This window comes from Onychostruthus taczanowskii, unplaced genomic scaffold (genome assembly GCF_017590055.1).
Source record: "Onychostruthus taczanowskii isolate IOZ18803 unplaced genomic scaffold, ASM1759005v1 scaffold2, whole genome shotgun sequence".
NCBI lineage: Eukaryota > Metazoa > Chordata > Aves > Passeriformes > Passeridae > Onychostruthus > Onychostruthus taczanowskii.
In genome coordinates, this window is record NW_024499239.1 from 18762951 (window position 1) to 18786566 (window position 23616).

At 40.0% G+C, this 23616-nt stretch overlaps 2 protein-coding genes across 7 annotated transcripts in view; one reads left to right on the plus strand and one right to left on the minus strand.

The window, feature by feature from the left end:
• Positions 1 to 9396: 9396 nt before the first annotated feature.
• Positions 9397 to 11579, minus strand: LOC121335063 (translation initiation factor IF-2-like). Its single transcript, XM_041402836.1, has 2 exons — positions 10205 to 11579; positions 9397 to 9743 (listed from the first exon to the last, which is right to left on the minus strand). Exon 1 carries the CDS (start codon positions 11577 to 11579, stop codon positions 10377 to 10379), a length of 1203 nt encoding a protein of 400 aa, XP_041258770.1. The 3' UTR covers positions 9397 to 9743; positions 10205 to 10376.
• Positions 10881 to 23616, plus strand: part of KIAA0232 (KIAA0232 ortholog) — a 65988-nt gene continuing 53252 nt past the window's right edge. For 4 of the 6 annotated variants that reach the window (XM_041402564.1, XM_041402573.1, XM_041402563.1 and 1 more), the window contains exon 1: positions 10884 to 11019. The gene's annotated coding sequence lies outside the window, so the exon portion shown is untranslated. Of the gene's footprint in view, positions 11020 to 23616 lie in introns of all 6 variants that reach the window. The other 2 variants (XM_041402568.1, XM_041402570.1) reach the window with 2 other exon arrangements.

Here is a 23616-nt window from a genome sequence, read left to right on the forward strand (position 1 = left end):
CACCATAAGAAATCTATGAGATCATGAGACGCTTGAAAATATATTAAATAACACTGAGACCACTTAAATATTCAATTTTGTGAGGTCCGACGTAATAAGTTTGGTAGCTCCACCCTTCCCACACCCTGCAGGTGACTCCTGGCGTTATCTCAGTTCTCCACAACCCCCACTCCCTTATCATTCACCTTCAAGAATTCAGTTTATCTCTTGAAACATGCATGGAAACGATGTACACTTATACTGAGAAATGCAGAGATGTACCATTCACCAGTCCTTGCTGAAAAACCCATGTAATTTATAGACAAGAATATATAGTAGCAGATGCACGTGTATTTATGGATTTCTGCTTTCACTTTTTTGCACCTCTGCAAGAAACTTTGCAACACCAGTATTTTCTTCTTTCTAGGGAAATAAGGACTTTGTATATATTAACCAAGTAAACTTAGATTCATCTCTGTGTAGCACCTTACCTGACAACTTTCTGAACTGCAAATTGGCTGCATCAATGTTATTCTGTGTTTTCTAGAAGTCCTTAACTAAGTTTTCAGCATGATGAAGGTGGGAGACTATTAGAACATTCTACATATGCTATATCCTGTCAAAATATCACAGAGCTCATGTGGTCCTTCCACAGAGACCTGTCAGGCATAGGGATTTACAGGGTGCATTCTTATCTGACAGAACCAAATGTACACCACATTGTTTAATGCAACCAAAATATTTTAACAATGCTTAATTTTCAGAAGTGGGTTTTCCAATGTCATATAAATGGGAATATTCTGTGGTGGCTTCTTGGTGTGAAGTGCCTTATATTGTAGGTATACATATTCTTTTTGATTATTTTATGACATGGAGGACTGAAAGTGAAAGAAACAACCCTAATGCAAGACGAAAGGAGCATTCACAGTTGTATGTGATAAAACTTTCATAAATTATGAAACTTATTTTTTTTCATTGGCATTACATTAACTTCTCACCAAGACATTCAGCCACTGCAAACAGCAACTGATACTGTCTGCAACTATCATATACTGCCATGGGTGTTCCAGCCAAATACAGCCCACAAGACAATTCCTGTCATACCACCATTACCATCTTGTGCAATCTTGGGCTGGAGATAAAAGGAAATTACTAGCTCAGGAGATGCAGGAATCTCAGCAAAAGTTGCTGCTCCCACATGAAAGAGGGATTTGCCATCGCTTTGCAAGGAGACACTGGCATATTTGTCCAGCAGCTCAAGGGTTAAAAAAGTGGAGGATGCAGGAGCATGAACCTTCATAAATCTTTACACCTTCTAAGAATGGGTTGGTGCTGCAGTAATATCACAAAACCCTGTCTGTGGAGAGTTCTGCCACCGTTCCAGTGAGTGCAGAAATGTTTTGGTACAACCTCTCTACTCAGCCCTGGGCAGTCGGAGAGCCTGGTAGGACCAGTGGCAAGACAGAGCTTTTACCACACTGTCCACTGTGCCAATGATGACATACTACTGACAGGTGGCAAACCATGTCAACCTCTACAGCTGCCATAATGTTCCCATTGTGACTATATCTATGCATCTATTTATGGTGATGTTTTATCTTGCAGATTTTAAATATAACGTGTTAAAACACAGTGCAGAGTAATCCAAATGCAATTAAGCAAGTAACTGTAAAAGTCAAAATTAGGATACAGAGAACAATGTATTTCAAGTTAAGTGGGAACAAGATTACTTGCTAGATGAAAATAACGGGCACCATCAGTGCCTTATGTGTATGCAAATGATAGGTGTGCCAAAGGAGTATAATCTCAGCTGGCATTACAAACTCTACCACAGAGAAAAACAAGAGCAGTGCACTGGAGAATCTAATCATTATGGAATTAAAAGAAAAATCTCCCTAAATCCACATCACAAGCAAAGAAGAATGTTGATTTAACATTCTGATATTTGAGTTTATGCAGCTATCATTTGATAGCTGCATAAACTGAAAACTTGCCTGCTCCCAGTGAGACATGACTCAGGTGAACACCTGAAATGGGGTGGTAAGCGACTAAAATGTTCTCTGTACCTATAGTTTAAAAAAAAAATTACCAAATCATGGGAGCTTGTTATCATCTGTACATCTGTATCATAACTGTACATAATTCTGTACTAAGCAGAATAGTTAATGCAAACAATCACACACCAAATTCGAGACCAATCACAGAAAAAATGTAAGCACTTACCATTGACTTTGGATGAAACCAGCAACAGCAGGGAAACCAGGCAGTTACTACATTTCAGCTGAACTATTGCCAGGATTTTCTTTGTGAAACAAATGAGGAGGTACTTTTAATGTACATTTGAAGTACTTTCTACCACTAGCTCACGGAACAGTTTTCAAAACTCCCTTGTCACAAATAATGACAAGCAGTAACTGTCTAGAAAAGTCAGTTAACGAGTTTGCTGAAAAGAAATTGCAGCTGAATATCTCACTTTCACTGCTATATTAGAAAAGAAATTGCAGCTGAATGCCTCACTTTTACTGATACATAGGCAGTTGGTGGTGGATCTATGAAACAAGGAACATGGACTATAGTATCATATATATGGATAATTTCATTCACAGAAGGAAAACTGCACAAACATACAGAAAATGTAAAAAATATCTTAAGGAGTTGAATCCAACCTACACAAATTTACTCCCTCATTTAAAATTGGGTGACTGTAAGCAGGGAAACTGCCATCTTTACTTTTCCAAATGTGCTTGTCTTGAAGATGAGAGGACAAAAAACATGTTTCAGTTATAAGAGCCTATTTCTGCTCATTGGTCTTCCTGCCAGTTTTGTAATAGCTCCATTCTGCATGGTGTCTAAAATCCAAGAGAGCTATTCAGGTCACCTAATATCATGGAAGAGCTTAAAATTTACTAGAGTCTCCATATTGGACTTCAAAATTTTTATATAGACCCCACACCCCCAGATGCTTAAAAGTATCCCAAACTGAACTCTTTAAGTAGTAACTGAGAAAGAAATGCCTAAATTCATCCCCAGAGAGGCCATTCCCACACCTAACATCCATGAGTAGTTCTGAATTTAGCCCAAATGCCATTTAGTACTCCCAGTTGACATTAGCACTCTTAGCCTGCGTGTGGAGTGAGCTCTTCCAGAAGACTGCTCTAACCAGTAGTGTAGACAATACCTTGGGATGAGGTTCACATCTCCCTCCGTTCAACTCTCAGTAAGTCACTCATGAGATAGAGACAGCATTCACAATTGGCACTGCAAAACTGGGTAAACTGCATACACACAAATGGAAACAGAGTTTGAATCCCAGGACTTTTAGACTTGTAATTTCAAAGGAGGATCTTCCAACAAGAAGATCCAGTAACAAGATAAAGGGAGTTTGGGTCTGGTTTTATATTTTTTCTGGTTCTGTCTTTCCTTTCTGAACAGTAACCTAGCTGCAACAAGAGGGATGGAGAGTAGCCTGTATCCTTGGGCATGCTACCATTTGCTCATTCCTTGGGAAAATCAGAATTGGTGAGTGAGCTCACTCAAGACTGAAAGGGTCCTAGACCTAGACCTAGAAAACACAATTCTGTCTTCCGGGATAACTTCCCAAACCAACAGGTACCTTTGCACAGGACTACATAGTACATAACTGTTAGCACAGCTGGCCAACAACAGCTGCCTAGCATCATCAGGAGGTAGCATAAGCCAAGAACCATCCCTGATAGGAAACCTGGATGGAGCCACACTGGCTTCAAGGAGTGGGAAGAAAGAGCAGTCATGTGGATGTGAGAGTGGGAGCCTCTCATGGCTCCTACTTGTAAAAATGTCTTGGTGTCAAAAGTTTGTTCTGGCAAAGCCAAACCTGCTGACTCTTCAGATGATTTTCAGAAATGTTTTGCACTGACGAGCTCTAAGCAGTGCTCTGTTTCAGCATGTGGGAGTGCTGGATCAGCTGGCAGACGTAGGCAGTCAGAGCAGAGGAGCTGGTGGTGCCTCACACAGGTGCCCTGAATTCCTTTTCACAGGGCCTTATAGTTTTTCATTGACTATGGAAGAAATGTTGTCATAATATTTTTTGCCACAGCAATACTTCAATTCCAAATACAGAAATCACTTTTATGCACAACAGCGAAGCATGGAATTTTCATCTGGTTTCTTAAGGATATGTTTTCCTACCTGGAAAAGTTCAGAGTCAAATACTGTTCATTCTACAGAAGAACATGCATCTGTGAAAGGATGCTCCCAGGAATAAAAATCTATAAAATCAAAACATTGCAATAAGCCAGAAAGCGATGCCTTTGGCTATCAATTCTTATTCAACGCCTTGAATATTGACATTTACATTTAGGAGGAAAATATTTATTCTGAGAAATAAACTATTATCTTATTTAATGTTACTGCATTCATTTTATCCCTTTAACAAATAATGTTCAAATGATCCCTCTTGTAGGATTATACTCCCATTTGTGATCTGTACTTGTGGCCCACTCCTGCCCCCTAATATTCTCCTCTGCTATACCACCCTGCATAGCTTGATTAGCTTGGTCTTTAGTGCCTCCTCCCTATATAAAGTGAACACGGTATGACCTGCAGTCAGCCTCAGAGAAAAAAAAAAAAACAACAAAAAACCAAAAAAACAAAAAAAAAACCAAAAAAAACCAAAAAAAAAAAAAAAAAAAACCAAAAAAACCCCCCAACTTTCTTAGGGGAAATGACACCTACAAATGAATGCTCTACACCTGGAAAAGCTGGCTGGGTTTAGGCATTTAAATGTTCATTTATTTCATGACCTCTTCAACTGCCAAAATATGTGGGGGTGTTTTAACACCAAGACAGCAATTTTTGTTCAGCCAGTTAAAGCTATGCCTGCTTTTTTTTTTTTTTTTTTTTTTTGTTTCTTCACAGTTGTTATTGAAATAGTATCAAACTCAAAAGGCAACCCTATTTTAACAAAAAAAAAAAAAAAATCCTAATGGAACCAGAAAACAAGTAGTTTTCATCTCAAACTCTACTGAGATAACTCTGTTGAGAGAAAATACCTTTTTAGCATAAACACATAAGCCAGCCCTGGAAAGCAGGTAGTTTTCTTCCCATTAACAAGTTCCAATGAGTAACTCTTTAAATGAACATCTAATCTAATTCAGTTAGAATTACAAGCCAAAATATCACAAAATATACTTTTGAGAGCATATCAGTCTAGTTAGAAAATATTGAAATATTAGCTACTTCTTCACAGAAAAATACCCTCTCCTTCTCTCGTGGTGCTCAAATGGTTTCTATTTCAGGCTGACAGCCCTGTTGTCAATCACACCAGCTAGAAATCTCTTCCTAGAGCAGCTTTGGAAATGCAGATACTAGAGCTCTGCATGTACTGCCAATTTTTTTTCCCCTTAATATCAAAATAGTAGTATATTTGGTAGGGATTCAATACCCATTTTTAAGTGCTGCTTTTTTCAAACTTGACTTTTTCTCCTATTGTAGATGAAGTCATTGTAATGGCAACTTGTGTTAATCAGCCACTCTTAACAGTCCTTTGATATCTACAGGATGAATTATTTCTAATGGCAGCACTTCCCAGCCCATCAGTTCTATCAGAAAGCTGCAATGGCCATTCTGCCTTTTGCTCCCACACAGATAAAAAGTTCACACAAATAAAAATATCAGCATTTTTATTATTAAGAACAACAATAATTATCTTATTACAGTCTGTAAGCCATGTATACAGATTCTGTCACTTTCAAGTCTCAGCTTTCAAATCAAGTTTAAGGGGGGTTTTATGTTTTTGGGTTTTTTTAAGCATCTGAAAACATACAACCTTTTTGCTTTGCAGTTTTTTACTACAGATAAGAAAGATAAGAAAACTTTTTGATCAGTCAAAACATAATGTCAAAGTGCCAGGAAAATAAGCCATTAATACACAAATGAATACTTTTCTATTACCAGAGTCTACAATAGAATATATTGCTAAGAAAATGCTAAGGAAAAGAATAATACCTTCATTGCAATTGCTTTAAGAACTCAATAAAATTTCAAGTGTTTCTTTCACCTTTCATTTTTTATAGATCATTAATAAAGATGGTAGAACATTCATTCCAAAATCTGTGGCCAGATCGTTAGCTATGAGAATGCATTCAACTCTGTTTTCAGCATTTTCACTGACTGAGAATAGGGTCAATATCTGGAGAAAACGGTGGTGGAATTCATGTAGAAAAATATTGTTTCTCTGATGAGCAAGACAAGGATTGGATGCTGATGCTGCAGGCTACTCAAGGATGTTTAATTGTATTCATGAACTATTTGTAAGACGGTGAGCTGCCAAAACCTCAGACATTTCCAACATGGTAATTCTGGAATGGCTGTAGTATATAGGAAAAAACAGATGTCATAATGTGTTTCATCTAGTTTAAAACTTAACATGTAATTAATTTAATAGCTTGACAATAGCTGATGTAGCAACAAATACAATGCAATTAAATTCATACCTCATTATGACATAAAATTCTTCTACATATGCATTACAAAAAATGATCAGATTTTGAGACACTGGTATATTTAATGGTGTCTAATTGTCCTTAAAATGCAATTGCATGTAATACTTGCTTCATATTTCATCACTTGTGAAAATGGTTTTATTTTTGTAACACTGTACTTCCTGTAGTCCTTTTATTACACCACAAGTGAAAGCTATTCCTTGGTGTATGGTTTCGGATGCTGTATCTAGGTACTCGGACCTCTACATTCATTATGTAATGTTTTCATTTTTTTTCGTATTGCTTGGCTGTTTGTCCAAACCGCTGCAGACAATTACCATGGTTCTTTATAATTTTTCTCTGAGTACTTTTTATAATAGACTTCAGGTGGTCAGTTTTAGGCACACAGCACCATGTTGAGACAGAGTCCTGTTCATGTATTACTTTGCGCTGTCCAAGAGTTTCTCAAGGTATTATTAGGGTTTCTCAATTGTTAGTGCTGCAGAATTAAAAAGGGTAAGAGTAACACTGAAGCCAAATAATTCTTTTAAAAGTAGAGTCCTAAAGAAATACCAACACCAAGCCCAGACACTTGTTACAGAACGGCACTGCCTGACCTGCAGTTTCTGTGACAGTTTCCTACATGCAGTTTCTGTTCAAAGAAAACAAAAATACATTTTGAGGTTATAGTGATCAAGTTGGATTAAACAGAAAATAAATTTACTTTGAATTATGTAATTGATTTTTCAAGTGACTCAGATCTTCCAACGCTAGTGTGTTCCTATCAAAGACACTGAAACCCCTTTGAGAGGAGTCTGAAAGGAAAAGGGTTGAACTGTGGCATAATGAAAACCCCACTAAAATTTAATGACACATTCCATTCACTGCAGTAGATGAGGTCCTTGATGCTGACAACAGAGTCGTCCTCTGATTCTGTGGGTATGTACAGCTTGGTTTTTGGTACAGCACAGGGATATTATTAGGAAAGAGGGATCAGTAAAAAGGAATCTGAAACCTGATCTAGTGCTGAGGAATGCCTTTTGAATGTGTCATTTGAACCGAGTTATTACTTCTGGGAGGTGTGAACGTCTTTGCTAAAAACCTGAAATGGATCCTGAAAAGAAGTAAAAAAGTTAGGCAAGCCTTTGTGGAATTAAGAAAAGTAGTTTCAAAGAAATAATTATAATTTTGATTCTGTGCATCAAGATTTCAAATAAAACTCATCATGAGTCTGTTGGATATCCCTTGTTTCAGTTTACATTAACATCCATCCATTTTCTACATTTTAAAAACACATTTTGACTTTATGTATATATTTAGATCCTGCACATTTAGGTGATCATTTAAGTTCTTGGAATACATATTGGAATACATATATTCCCTCACGAATGGTACTGTAGCTCTGTTTCTAAAATGCTGAATGGGCAGATTGTTTTCATCAAGCATTTCATATGAACGGTTTATGAACTGTGAACAAGAGAATTGTCTACTGATTGGTTATCATGACTTTCAAAGCTAACTGATACTTAATCCCTGCTCAGGGAAAATCAGGGGATTTTTATTGCACCTACAAGGAAATTTTAGGGAATATTATAAACTGACTGATTTTAAGGAAGTAAAAGGAATGGCTGACAATAAAATGCTTACAAGCTGTGGCTATGTAATACTAAACTGCTGTGCAATTTCTCCTTCAGTAGGTTACTTAAAGGAAAAAATAATATATTATGAAATGGACACATTTTTAGAAATTTATTGGAGACCCTTTCAGCAGGGATCACAATGAAAAAGGGAAATGGTCTACTTGCTGAGGCTGACAGCTAAAGGCACAAATCCATCAGTCACTCAGCTGTGGTTTAGCATTCTTTTCAACACAGATCATTTAGCCTTCATTTTCCAAACAAGTGCTGTCACCTACAATGCACACCCACATAGTTGTTCTCAGGGTGCAGGTTGTCACACAGAGGCAATAAACAGGGTTCCCATAGAAAACTTCCATCTTTGATAGCACTTCAGAAAGGAAAAACTACTGATTGCAGCTCACATGCTCTATCCCTACGGCTTTTTGGAGGAAAAGTTCATTAGCTGCTTTGCATGCCAAGGGACCAGCTGTCCTTCAGCACATGGAGCTACTCTGATTGACCAGGAGGACAAGTGGGAAATAAGCCCACAGCAGTGCCAGCACAGCATATGGTCATGTACCAGCTGTTTCTGAAATGCTTGCCAAATGGAGATCAGAACTGGGTTGGTTGTTAGGAAAATAAAACCCAACAAAAACCAACAAACAAAAAAGTTCCACTGTCCTGGTTCCTGAGATATGACCACAAAACCAGAATGGTCAATTTGAAATGCCACACAGCAACTACGTGAATATTCAGAATAATTGGCCTCCATGTTCTGGCTTGCTCCATTAGGAGAACACCAATGTTCTGAGCATCTGTTCCTTCTACAAACTTTCAGAGAAAAAAAATGTTTAGAAAGGGTGAAATAGAGTGGGTTTGTATTGACGATATACATATACTAATACATTGAGGACATGTGCAGACAAATCTTAGGTTCCTCATATTTTAGTACATCTTATTCTGCCTTGAAAAGGGGAATTCAAATTCTGAGCTCCTGAACAAAACTTGATAGTGATTGGTGCGAGTTTTGTTAGTGGTGGTGAAAGGCTTCTGATAAACCCAGGGAATGACTCAGCAGAAAACAGTCAGCAGGATTTTTCCCCCAAAGCTTTTCAGTTTCAGCTTTTCATAACAAGAAAATAACTTGAACAGTAATTAAATAGTTCAGAGAACAATTCTGTCCTTTTATCACACAGTTTAAAGCACTACTTTCTCTTTAGATTTCTCCCAAAATACTCCTGCAAGGTTTGGAGAAAGTAACTGATTAACTGTACATTCATATGACATCAATGACTGCCTCAGCGACATTTAAGAGAATGCTGGTCGATCATGTAGCTACACAATCTTGCACACTTAACTTTTGGCTAGCCTAAATCAGATTTATGACTAAATTAGGCGCTAAGGATGTTCAAAATTGGCAAACCCTAGCTAAAACAAAAATAAGAATAATGTTGCTCTGTATCAGGAAATGAATATATAGGCTGGGAGGCAATGTTTGCATTCATGCTTCTTATGAGATGTATTTTTTAAATACAGACTTAACTTGTTGAAAGGCCTAAATGGGACCACATCCGGTACTGGGGGATCATGTTTTCAAAGGCGATCTTAGTTCCATTGACTGAAGATGTTGTGCACAAAAGAAGCAGTGTGAGCCAACATGGATGACATACTGCATTTTGGAACTCTAGGAGCCACACGTTGAGCAGTGAACAAAAGGAAGAAAACCTCAGGATTACACAGACAGAAGACTTACTCTGACATCTTACATAATATTGACTTTCCTTAGGCCCGTGTGTGTTCGTGTATTTGAGAAATGTGGGGTGGTAGTGTACACCTGAAAAGGGCATCATTATTTTCCTAATTAAGAAGCTTAACGAGTACTTTGGTGTGTCTTGTCATATTTTCAGCCTTACAGTGGCCCATTTTCACCCATCTACTATGCTAAAAATGTTGCCCTTTCATTACTCCACGGTTGTGTAAACAGTTGTGATTAAACTGGCATTTAATCAATTGGAACAAAATCCCCGCGGCTCCCGAGGAGCTCACCTACTAAACCCGACTTTCAATGGCAACAATCTCCTAACAGACTACTTCCCTTCCAGACGGGCTTTCATTGCGCACTAAAATAAACTTTTATTTGCTAACCTTGCTCTCGGAGTAATTCAAAAGGACCTCACATGACAAACACCGCTACGCTCCATCATTATCCCCCGCTCCCTCCCTCGCATTCCTGCGCCGGCCCTGCCTGGGTGTTCCCCTCCCCGGCGGCACGGCGCTCCGGAGGGCGCGGGTGCTTCCGGCCGCCGGCTCTCCCGCCTCAGCGGCGGCCCCGCGGGCCCGCCCGGTGACTTGCGAGCGCCTCGCCCGCCGCTCCCCTCCTCAGGCGGACAGCGCGGCGCTCTCCCGGCGGGCGGGAGGCTGTACAACCAGGGCAAAGGACACTTCCCCTCCTCCCCCCGCCCTTCCTGCGCCGCGGCCCCGACATGAAGGCGGCTCGCCGGCGCCCGGGCCCTACAGACGACAGAGATAGGGACAGGGATGAGTGCGGAGCACAGCAGAGCAGAGCAGAGCGGACCGGTCCCGTCATCCCGGGCCTCCCGCCCACCGGCGCGATGGTCGCTAGCCCCTTTCCACCCGCGCTGCGCAGCCCCACGGATCTGCGATCAGGGATCCGGGCCGCCCTCTGGGCGGAGGGATACGGGGCGGAGCCGGCGGCGCGGTCCGCCGGGGCGCTGAGTCCCGTTGCCGGGTGACGGAGCGGCCGGCCCGGCCCCCTCCCTCCCTCCTTCCCTCCCCGTGGCGCTGGAACCGCCGCCGCCGCCGGTTTACGTAACGCCTCCCGGGGCAGGTCCCGGCTCCGTCCCGCCCGCCTCACTCGGGGACGGCAGCAGCGGGACGGAGTCCGCTGCCTCCTCCGGCTGCCAGAGGCCCCAGGGCCCCGCTCTGCGCCACCACGGCAGGTAAATGCCCGCCGCGGGCCCGGGGAGCAGAGGGAGGGGCAGGGCTGAAGGGAGGGAGGGAGGGAGAGTGGCAGCCGCCCTGCCCGTGGAACGGGAGGACGGAGCCGGGAGGCGGCGGCGGGCGCCCTTCCCCTCCCCCGCTTCCTTCCCACCGCTGCGTTGGGACAGGCGGGCTGGACCCCCGGGAGCGCCGGGCCGGCGGCTCGGGGCCCGGCCGGGAAGGCCCGCGCATCCCTGCCCGCTCCGCTAACAGCCCGGGAAGAGGAGGAGTTGCGGGGCCGGGCCTGCTCCCGCCGGGAGGACGGTTTCCCGGGACGGCGCGTCCCGCTCTCGGGTTGCGCCTGGCGCAACGCGGCGGGAGCGTGCCGGGGGGCGCGGGAGGAAGGGGCCGGGGAGGGGGTGACAGGGGCGCCGGGGCCCGGGCGGGGGGCGGCTGCCGGCCGGCGGCGGGCAGGGCTCGGGGGCGGGGCCGGGGGCCCGGCCGGGGTGCCCCGGTCAGAGCGCTGCCCGGGAGGGGAGCTGAGCCCTCCGTGGCTGCCGCCGACTCCATGCTCTTCCATCCCGGCGGGACCCGGCGCCAGGTGAGCGGCTTGTGCCGCGGCCGGGAGGAAGGCGCCAGCCTGGAGCGGGAGAAGCGGCTCGGTGCCCTCGGGCTGGTTCACGCCCGGGAGCAGAGGAGGAGAAGGAGGGAGGGAAAGGCGGCACCCAGAACCCACCCGCCGCGGGTGCCGGCCCGCGCCGGTGTCATCTGGCGCCAGCAGACGGCAAAGCGGAGGATGCGGCGGTTCGGATCGGAGTAGGGAGATCCCGATCCGGGCAGCGCCTCGCCTGCCCTGCCTGACCCCGAGGCTGAGGTGACGGCGTTGTACCGCTGCCGGCCCCGGCTGGTGCTCACGCCGTGACCTTTCATCCTGTGCGGGCGTTCAGAGGGCAGCGGCCGGGGAGGGGGAGCTGGGGACGGGCTGGGGCCGATGGAAACCGCCCCGGCTGAGCCGCGGCGTTACAGCGCTGCCCCGGGGGCCGATCTGGCGGGGCTCGCTCCCCTCTTCTTTTTTTTTTTTTTTTTTTTTTCCCTTTCCAGCAGCATTGTCCTTTAGGGCCTATTGAAGGCAAAAGGCGGATAGGAGGGCTAGGGCTGCTGCTGTTTGAGGAGGCGGAGCTGGGCTGATGGGAGACTGACGGGAGCCGCATCCTATGGGCGCTGGGAGCCGGGCGCGCTGGGGCGGGACCGCCGGCCGCGGCCTCTCGCGGGCGATGGGCGGGGTGGGGGACAAGGTTTGGCGAAGGTTACAGCTGAATGCAGAAGTGACACAAACTGACACTTCGCTCCGGCAAACTCGTTTCCATCTTCTCCTCGTGTCGTCTCGATTAAAAGTATACACGCATTGAATCGTGTTATGAAACTTTGAGAAAAGCGAAAGTGCGGTGCTTTTTTTTCTGTCTTGTCTTTGTTTTAATTACTCATTGCAGTACCTGATACTGATCTGAAGGGTGAAAATAGTATGATTTGCTTGTCTTTCCTTTGAAATAAAATGCATTCCTGTATTCTGATGTTTTCTGTGTATAAGTGATTCAGTCTGTAATTTATAAGCTTGGGATCAGAGGCCTCTGTGAAATGTGTAGTTGCTTTTCTTCATTCACACCCTTTAAAATGTTTACAGTTTCTCTTGTACACAGTATATTTCTTCTGTATTCTTGGAATGAAGTGGGAATTGCCAATTGACTTTGGTTTTTTAGCTATCAAAAGTGAACTCGTGATGATTCAGTAGATAATTGTGTAAAACAAAGTACTTCACCAAGTGCTTAAACCCTAGGTATTGCAAACTCCTCACAATCCATGTTAGTCGGTAATTGACGTTTTTCTGTATTATTTAAGACAAAAATATGCCTTACAAAAGTAAATGACATGGAACTTGATTGTTACTTGACATGTAACTGTACAGATTTTATTTTGTACTAATCCTCCATCTGCTGTTGCTTGTTAGTATGGATATGCTAAAATGGTAGTGTACAATCATTCTCTTCTAGTCAATAATGCATATCATTAGGTATCCAAATCTTCTCTTTTCATCACTGAGATGTGAGGGGATGTAAGTGACTTGAATGAAATTAGTAGTATGTTATATATTTGTAATGTTATTTATTTTCAAAGACTTGACAATTATGGGGGAAATCCTTAGACAGGCCATTAAAAGCCTCAGCAGCGTATATCCCCACCGTGTTCTGCTTGACATTGATATTAACATGTGTACAATAACAGAATTGTATCCGTCTGTTTAGGGCACCATTGGGATTAAGACCCTTTGAGTCCTCAGATTCTCTAAATTTGGGCTGGGTATATGACCCTCCACATTTTCTGCTCATTAGCAGTGGAATTGGAAGGAAAGGAAGGGTCAAAGAGATCAATATGTGTCCCAGGAAGAAAAAATGGAGACCCTGAACTTCTTTTACCGTATTATGCCTGTTTCACAGGCATATTTCAGCATTCCCCACTGCTTTTTTTGTTGTTGCTATTTGTTATTCTTCCAAGTAAGAGAAATTCCATAGGGGTAAAATGACGTCAGCATTTTCCTCTGCTCATTTGCTGTGCATTCTAGCCGGAATAGGGTCAGAGGAGGATCTAGATACTGTTCAAAACTTCATTATTTGTCCATCTTGAGCATCTTGTTTCTAGGCAAATAGGGGGAATAAAGCAGCCAAGAGGTTGCACAGGTGAATTTTCTTGAAGGATTTTACTAGGTTTTAGCCCTAGTGTTGTAGAGTCAGAATAGACACTTTGTATACTTAGCTGGGATCCTAGCAAAATCATGTCTCAGTTTGCTGCTTCTTTAAGCAATAGCTAATAACTGAAAGTAACAATTTAGTACTATAATAGGATAGGCAACAATGTCTGGTAAAGCAGAATGTGGTGAAGGCAGTAAGACTTAGAATTTCAGTAGAGTTGGAGAGGTAGCAGGAAATATTCCCATTGTCTGCACTGCTAATAGAGCTTGGAATACAGATGATCTTGTAGAAGCTATTTAATATGTTTTGTTTGTTGGGATAGTCTGGTTTTAGGATATTCTTCTGTCTCGTGGAACAGAGATTGGAATCCTTCATTTTTGTCCACGAAAAGTGACAGACTGGTTGGATAATTTGTAAAGGGAATTGCAGAAATTAGTTGTGTCGTCCATCCCCATAGTCCAGCCCTAAGAATTTTTTCCAACTAAAGTCAATCACATGATACAAAAGAAAAAATTTCAAATGAGTATTGGTGTGCTTAGTTACGTTTCGGTACACAGACAAAAGGAAAATTGTCTGACTGGAAGAAAAATTACGTTTTTTTTGTTAATTTGAAAATAACAGATTTTTCTAGACAGAAGTACCATATAACTGCGGGACTGTCAAAATGTGTTAGTAGAAAAAGGTCTAGATGGGCTAGTGATAATATTTTTATTAAAAAACATCTTGCTTTACTTTTATGAAAGTTGGTTGGGTACGTTTTAATGGATGTTCAGAGATTGAAAGTGTATTTTAATGGCCCACAGAGGTGGTTGGGGTTGGGGGGAAGAGTTGAGTAGCTTAAACATTCAGTACAAAGATTATTCTTTCACAGACATCTTACTACGAGCTATTTCTGTAGCTTTATTGGAAGCTACTGAGTATTTTAAATTTTTAATTATCTACTTCCTTTATAACTTCATATGCAGGATGTTTGGACTACCTGCGTAATACTATACATTGTTTGTTTTGTTTCTGCATCTAAATTCTGTCCATAACTTTGATACCAAAGAGGACATATGGAAAGTGTCTTTCCAAGAGATTTATTTCTGAGGCAGTAGTGTAGAAGTTAAATAATGAAGTATTTAAATTCATTTTTCAATCTTGTGATATTACATGTAATATTTTAATTATATTCGTGTGGAGATATAAATTATATATTTAAATTCATTTTTTCAGTTCTGATATTACATGTAAGTTTAATTATATCTTACTAAGTCTGTGCTCAGGCTTGCTGTAGTGATTTTCATTTTACTATAATTTGGGGAATGTTTAAATTTCTGGATTTTGCTGTATTGAGGAAGAAATTTCAAATATGCAGTCCATGCTAATGTTAATTGTGTCTGTAACTTTCTAGGCCTTATTCTAGAAAGGATTGCGTGTGAAAATTTATACTCTGTGCAAAAAGAGTATAAATTTTATATATAAAGAGTATATTTTATTTGTTAATAAATAAAAATAAATTGTAACAGGGATGAAATTTGAATAATTTCATGGAGTTTTTGTGGCTTTTAAAAATCTTCCTCTAGTTACTATTAAATTTACCAAAGGAGCAAGGTCTGCTGGATAGAGTGCTTGGCTGGGATTGAGAAAAGAGACCTGCATGAAGTTTTCTATCAGCTGTACCTCTGAGTGAATTCAAGCGAAAATTTCATTTTCATGTGCTTGTGTTTAAGGTGCTGTATGTAAAGGAGTAGCTGTTATCCCTTTTGTAGGTTGCTAAATTTTGTGAGGTTTTTTTTTATGGTTAGATGGACTAGCATGGTTGTAGAAGAATTCTGAAAGGAGACATGATGGCCTTGCTGATGAGATTTTGCATAAATAGGCTGTGGAAGATAGTACAGAGAGAGAGATAAGGGAGTAAGAGACTGGGGGTAGCTGAAGGCCAGAAAAAATAAAGCAACCTGACATAAGATGGTTCAGCTTTAACATCAGAGCTGCAGAGCAGAGTTGCAAGATCTGTATCCTCTGCAGGGTTATTCCAGGTAGTGTTAGCATAGTCAGGGCTTGGATTGAGATGATAATCATCAACAGTAAAGTGGGAAAACATGCTAAAACATACACAGATTGATTAAAGAAGTTATTTTGTTAATTTAGCATGTGTCATATGTACTTTTTAAGAAAACAGTGTGTTTTATTAGCCTAAAGGAAAGGGTCTGCTTGAAGAATCACTAATGAAGAAATCAATAATGCCTATTGCTGCCACTGGATGAGTAATTAATTCTCACTAGATCCTTGTGACACTGTAATGTGTTATTATGAACTTGAACCAAAATTGAAGACTGGCTGAGTGGATGTGCAACTTTAAAACATTGCATTGTATTCAGGACACTAGAATGTCCTGAAAGAAATGGAGCCAGCTTCCAGTTATTTTTTGGGTTCATATCTTTACTTTTTAGGGTACAGGAAAAGCTTTCATGATATTGGATTCTGCTCTCTGAAGACTTTGAGCTAATTACTGCTACTAATTATCTAAGACTACTGTTCAGTGAATTCCTCTTCTAGTTCTGTTTTCTGAGGTAGAAGTTCAATTCAAGCCTTGCATTTGACAGTGAAACTGAATTACCTTTAGTAATTTTTGTTTTATTGAAGTTTTTTTAGCAGTTTTGATGGAAGTCTTGTTAAATTGTGTGAGGTGACACAAAAGTTTTAAAATGCCTCTGTAAGTTCAGATATTAGTATCATATGTAGATGATTTTTTCACCAGCCACTCTGAACTGAATATCTTACTGACTTCTGAGAAACCTCCAAGTTCCACTTTTTAGTAACTTTGTTCTTGAATTGTGAAAGAAATGCCTTGGTTAACAGTACAGTAACTTCCTTGAAGAGAATTAATGTAATGCTGACCTGCTGTTTTTGTAAGAGGTTTTTTGGTTGCAATTTAGTAAAATTACCTTTTCATCTGTCATTTGAAGTATTAACCAGCAAATGTGTTATTTTAAGAGCAATATTAAATTGTCCTACTTATTCAGTTAGTAATTTTTTTAAATAAGTAGTGTTTTTAAACAACATACTTAATCATAAAAGTGGAGATATGGTAACAAATATCATCACTGTTTTTATGGAAAAAGACAGCCTGGCAACCTTACAAAATAAACTGAACAATAAATGCCTATGCAAATTCATTTAAATGCTAAAATATAAATTATTTAATGTTGACTTGCTGTTCTCTTCAAAATTGCAAAGGATCCTACTTTGGATCTCAATTTCTTAATTAGAAGTTAATTTACTAATATTTTGGAATAAAAATTAGAGGTGGTAGAGAGGCAGGGGAAAAGTATTTGAAACAATTTCCTTTGTAGGCCTACCATATTTTATGTACTGTAAATTCAGTATCTTCTCTGCTGGTTAAGTTGTAGAGCTTGCAAATTCAACTTGTCAGAACCCTTTGTGTTTACTGAGCCTCCTGTGGCTGACACATCCTGTAAGTTTTTACACTCTTATTAATAAAAACATTGTCTATATATGACTTTGAACTGAATTTAGAGAAGCTTTTTTATATTAAAATAACTGTTGAAAGGCTGGATAGTTAGGTGAAGTTATATTTGTTCTTAAACTCTTTTTGAGGCTATTTAAAGCTTTTCAGCAAAATAGCAATTAACTCCCTGTGCTGCAGACCAAGTAAGAAAACATCAATAGTAAGTATTCAGAAAAGACCTTCATACAAATTACAGAAATTAATAAACCAGAGTAAAGTATACAGGGTGGTCTTTAATGAGTTAGCTGTTTATATACAGATGGATTATTAACCTTGCAAGTATAAATAGCAGGACAAATATCGTAGCTTTTAAATGAACACTGATGGTTGGATCTTTGGCATTCATAATTCATTCTCCTTTTCCTTGCCCGACTGAAAGATGCAGTGTGTGCCCGAGAGTAAATTGTATATTAATTGAAATAAATCCTGTATGGTTGCACTACAAGAGTGGCCACTGAATTCTGGCTGATATGAAGAGCACTGAATATTTTATCAGGGTTGTCCCACTGGTGGCCTGGAGGATGATTCCACCTGGTGGCTGCCTGTGCCTGGGAGGAGTCTGCAGCACATGTTGGGGTACATGGGTGGGTGCCTGTGTCTACTCACTGAGGTGCTCAGAACTGGGGCCACGTCTGTTTTGATGCACACGCGTGTAACTTGGTGCATGGGCCTCCAAGCATGAGCATCCCACTGGGGAATGGAGTTCAAATACAGGCAAGTACCTGTTGGTAGTAGAAAGTTTGAACTGCTCTAAAAGTTAAGTAAATAAAGGACATCAGGAGGGCAGGAAAGAAAATTATCGAATAGTCAAGAGCATATGTCTAGTCTTTCCATTACTTGACTGCATCCTGTATTGAGTTTTTAAGTCCTGCATATAGTCTAGGTGATACTAAGGCTAGTAAATATAGTGAGAAACAAGTAGTAGAAAGCTTACAGAGTTTACCTGCTAAAAATCCTGAAGATAAATGCCTTGGTGAACTCAAAATATGTGCATCTGTGTGATTGCAGTTCTATTTGGTTTTGTCTGTTAACTCCATTAATGTTGCCCTAAATGTGAGGAAATGGTATTGAAGTATGATGATGGTAATTAATGATGTGTAGTCTGTTGCTATCTGTGTACATAGTAGAAGGTACTGCTTCTGATAGTGTCCATGTGAAGATTCTCATGGGACTGAACAGAAAAGACTGTAGCTATCTCCTCCTTGAAGTTGCATCTAGAAAAGTATTTCTCCCCAGGATCTCTCAGGTCCAGTAGCAGCCCATCCAGGCAATCCCTGTGTAATAAACTGAGGTAAACAAGGGAGAACAAGATGCGTGTCTCTGGCATTGCCCTGCTGCACTGTTAAGGTCTGCAAGTTTAAACTGAAATACTTAAATCATACAACAGTCTTCAGTGGTAAAAGAAATGTTGCAGAAAGGTCTGAAAGCTGATGTTTGTGGTGCTGAAATTATACTGATGGTTGGAGGGTGAAATGTGAGGTGAGGCAATGTCTCAGTGTTTGAGGTCTGTCTGCACATGCTGCCTTCTGCACTACCACACATTCTCTTGGATTCTCCACACTTGGGTAATCCATCCTATTCTCAGTTACAGAGCAGCACCTGCCTCTCTCCCAGCAAATCTGAAGGAGCCAGTAATTTCTTTATCACCAGGCTACCATTTGAGACTGAGTCTGCTGGATGTTACAAGTACAGGGTGTGGTTGCATGGGTGCCTAGTGAATTTCTGTAAAAATATTGGAAGTAAATATCATACCTATTGAAGTACCTGAATTGGCTTCCACACTTCACATTCCTAAGAATAATCGTTGTCTGGATTTGGATTTGACTTGGATTTGAATTAACTAAAATGTTGCTTCTGCATTCTGCCTTCCTATTGTTTTCTTGTTATTCTTAAGTGGATCTAATGGTGGGTTGCTGCTGAAAGGGGCAACCCCACTTCCTCTCTTATGCCACATGTAGAAATTCCGTGGCGAGAGAGCGAGTTGATCATTGATTTGTATTTTTTGAAGACTGGGTTACCAGAAATGAAATCTTTCTATTTGGAACAAAAAATTGGTACAGTTCATCTCTGCCACCACGCAGTGGATGTGTTAAGTGCAAGGACAAGAGGGTGGGAACATGGAGGGGAGGATGAGAGAAGCAGTGGAATGTCTTGTCCCCTCTTGGTGGCAATGTACAGTGACAGTGTAGTTCCTGTTACACTAACTCACCTTCAAGTCATCCACAGAGGTTTCTCTGTCAAAATGCTGCTGCTGTTGTTCTCTTGGAAGTTAGTTATTACTGCTATTAAAATGATCACTTCTGGTTTTTGCAAACTGGTACTTGTGATGGCAGAAGTAGTAATTCCTTTAAGTCTTCGTGTGACATAGTTTTAATGAATTTTTAATGTGAAAAATAGTTACCAAAATTCTAATTTGTCATTAGATGCTGACTTGTATTTTTAAAGTTCTAAAAAGTTATCATACACCTAAGTTATGCTATATGTGTACATTTTTTCTGTTCCTGCTAAGTTTAAAAAAAAAAAAAAAGTAGTCATGTTTAAACAAAGTAAAATTTGGTTCAAACACCAGTGTAGACAGTAACAAACTAAATGAGGGAAAAATTCTCATGTCAGTTTATGTTTTTGGTTTTTTTTTTAAAGTTTAGAATGCAATTATTAATACTTTATTGGTAGCTGGATGAACTATTGGACAAATTCTTAAATAATGTAATTGTTGCCATTGTTGGGAAAAAATTCTCATGTCAGTTTATGTTTTGGTTTTTTTTTTTTTTTTTTAAGTTTGGAATGCAATTATTAGTACTCTATTGGTAGCTGGATAAACTATTGGACAAATTCTTAAATAATGTAATTGTTGCCATTGTTAATGGCAGACAGGCATTTGATAATAGTGAGGCAGCATTTCACTTCTCTAGATTCAGGCAGTTTATAGATATCTTCCCATTTCTTAAATTTGATCAATGGAAGTATTTTTAACAGTTTCAAGTCCTTCTTAAATAGCAAAATTTTTGGAGATACAATTCTTTGGGTTGAGGTGGTTGCCAGTTACAGATATGCTGTACTTAAACTTAACTGGTGCATAATCTGTGGTACCCAGAGATTGTTTTGTCATGTTTTATTTTGTCAGAAATGCTCTGAGCTCCATTCTGTTTATTGAAGTGGTTTCTATGTCCTGCATAATGACATGCTTGCTTTTGGGATTTTTTAATGCAGCTTTAATATTGCGTTGACCTCCTGAAGCAGTTTCTTGAGTGATGCTATGAAATAAAAATACTTCCATCTTGAAGATAAAATTAGCTTCCCAAATTATCAAGACTCCCACTGAACCATGATCTGCAAAACTTGCCAACTATTAGGCTTATTAATGATTTTTTTAAGTTGTATTATATATACTGAAGGACCACGTCATAAGTCTCCATTCTGCAGAGATGATTCTTTACAAGCCTGCATTTCAAAGGAGTCTTGTTTATGAAGGCACATTCAAACCTTGCAATTCTATGAAATGATGAAGTTTTGGGGTGTACAGAGTGTCTGCAGGTTTTGTTGTTAGGTCATGCTTTTCCCCTTTCTGTCTTGCCTTTTTTCCTTAGCTTAAACGTTTTACATTTTCAAGTTTATATACATATTGGTTTTGCAGAAGTAAAGAATACACAGATGACAAGAATTTGGGGTCTTTTATATGCAACTGACCCCCTAGTGCAAGTGTCTCACCTGCTAATTCTGCCATCCCTTAACAGTTGTTTCCTATAGCTCAGTTTTTGCTCCCTGACAGGATTGATGTTTTGACTCCTTTAAACAAAGTTCCTGTGTGTTAATAATGTGCAGCCCTGTGAGTGGATCAGCTTGTTGCACTCCTCCAGCAACTATTTTTTTGAAGTGTTGTTCTTGTATGATGGTAAACATAAATGTTTTATAAGAACAGTTGTACTGGTTCAGACAAAGGCTTTGACAAACCCTGCACTTGTCTGCAACAGCATCTCTAAAGGAGCAGTTAGGGACAAAAACAGAACAGGGAGAATGATACCTCCCCTAAATTCTTCCTCAGCCATACACTATTTTCAGCCTAGGGGGATTTCCTGACCCTGATACGGTTTGTCTAGTTGAAAACTCTCAAGGGATCTGTGTTACTCGATTCCCATTGAAGGCCATCTAATTTTTTTTTTTTTTTTTTTTTTTTGAGTCTTTGGTATCTCTTGCAAGAAATTCTTTTAGCTGTTGTGTGAAGTTTTGTATGTAGATCTTACTAACTCATTAGTACTTTCTAGTAACAAAAAATAGAGGTTGAACAATCAGTGTCTATCCATGGAGAGACATGGATTAATAGCTCACAACTCATTGATTTATCCCTGAATAGTATCAGGTGGTTATTGCCCCTCTGCCTCATTTCAAGTTTGCCTGTGCTGTATTTTGTTTACTTTTTTATCGCTCAGTCCAGTTTCATAATGGCCTTCTGTATTTTTTCAGTTGCTCTGAAGTCACTATTCCTGATCACTTGCTGTTCTTTCGTAGCTTCTAAACTGTGTCACCCATATCATCTTCAGGCCACTTAGGAATTTATCAGGTAATACAGGTCCCAGGGCAGAATCTTTCAGAACGGTACTGGTGACTTCCCCTGGTGTCATCTTGATTATATCTATTCCTTTTCTTTGCTAACCTGAGTAACTAGGGCTTACATGGTAGCTCTTGAATCCTTGGAGTAATTCCATTAAGCTTTTATACAGGATTAGCAGCTTCAGATTTTCATTTGGATAAGTGTTATGAAAATAAGATTGCAGATTTGCAAGGAAAGAAAAACCTTTGCAGTAACACCCACACACTGGTTTCTGTCTCCCCTGTGGGTTCTTTGACTTGAGTTACCCTAGAACCGTAAGCCCAGCCTCGTTAGACATCAGTTCTCTAAAAAGCATAAACCCATTACAAACAATACTGTATCACTCTTGTACCTCTTGGTAATGCATCTTAAGAAAGATGGTTTTAAATATATTTAAAGTTGATTCACAGAGCTGCATTTATGCTTCTGACCACTTTTAGTGCTTTGATTGCAGCCAGGTGTTTAATCTCTGTTTCTCATGGCAGGACAATATTTCTGTAGTGTTACAGTATCTTTGTCATGAACCAAGCTGCTGCTCTTGCTGTTTGTTGTGCAAGACCATCAAACATCACCAGAGCATAAAAAAGCTGTCCTTGCTCTGAAGACTACACAGCCAAATTTCTTCGATTGTTAAGGAATGTGGTTAAAAAATAACAACTTCTCTTACTTCTGAATTCACATGTCTTTTAAATACTGTATGAAATTAAGCACAGAAATTCCACTGTTTGCTGGACTTGGTTTTGGTTTTGGGTTTTGACAGTGCCTTTGCCAGTGTGTTGCTCCTTGGTTTGTCTATTAAGGATTTGTTCAGTGTTTTTGTGGAAAGAAACAAAAGAAATTAGGGTAAAATTGCAGATTCTTCCACAATATATAAAGATCAATTTAGTATTCTGTTGCCATCATGTAATGTGGTCATGCTTTTGACTATGAGTTTTCTAAAGGGGACTGAAATTTTCTGCACTGTGTGTGTGATTTTAGTATGTTGTTGACCAAACCTTGATAAAGTTTTTATTTTTTTTTAGTATTAATTAGTGTTTTCATGTTTTTTCCCTACCTGTAGTTGCCAGAGAGAGGACATATTGTTTACTTTTTAATAAAACCATTCTGGGAAAAAACATGAGTTTGAAAAACATTGTCCTGATTAACAAATGTGGACTATCCACAAAAAATGTGTTCTCTTCACATTAAAAAAAAAATTATAAAAAATGTGAGATATATATATATATATATATATATATATATATATATATATATAATTTTTCCTCTGTTCATTGAGTAAATAAATAAACAGTGTCAAAGTGGTGAAAAAAATGTTTGAAATGAGAGCTGTTAATTTCAACTGTGAAATGCACTGGTGTATTTCAAAGAATAATAGAAGAAACTTTGTATAAAACAGCAGTTTTGACTTAACTATTGTGTGAGAATATGTTTAGTCTAATTGTTAACATGTAGCAGTAGGCAGCATGAAACAGTGGAAACATAGATGTTTTCCCTTTTGAGAACTGAAGGAAGGAAAAGTAGTATCTATGGATTATCCAAGAGATTGGCTTCTCTGTAGAAATGTATCCAAATGTGTGAAGAGTAAATTTGAGTTTTTAGAGACTTTCAGGTTGTACAGGTAAACGGCATATTAGTTTTCAACCTCTTTCAATATATAATCCAGTAACATTTATTTTTTCCTAGTATAGACCCCAGTGTAGTGAATTTAAGCCTGCAGACAATTTGCTTCCTTTTCAAGTTACCTTTTATGATCCCCAAGACATTGTCTGTG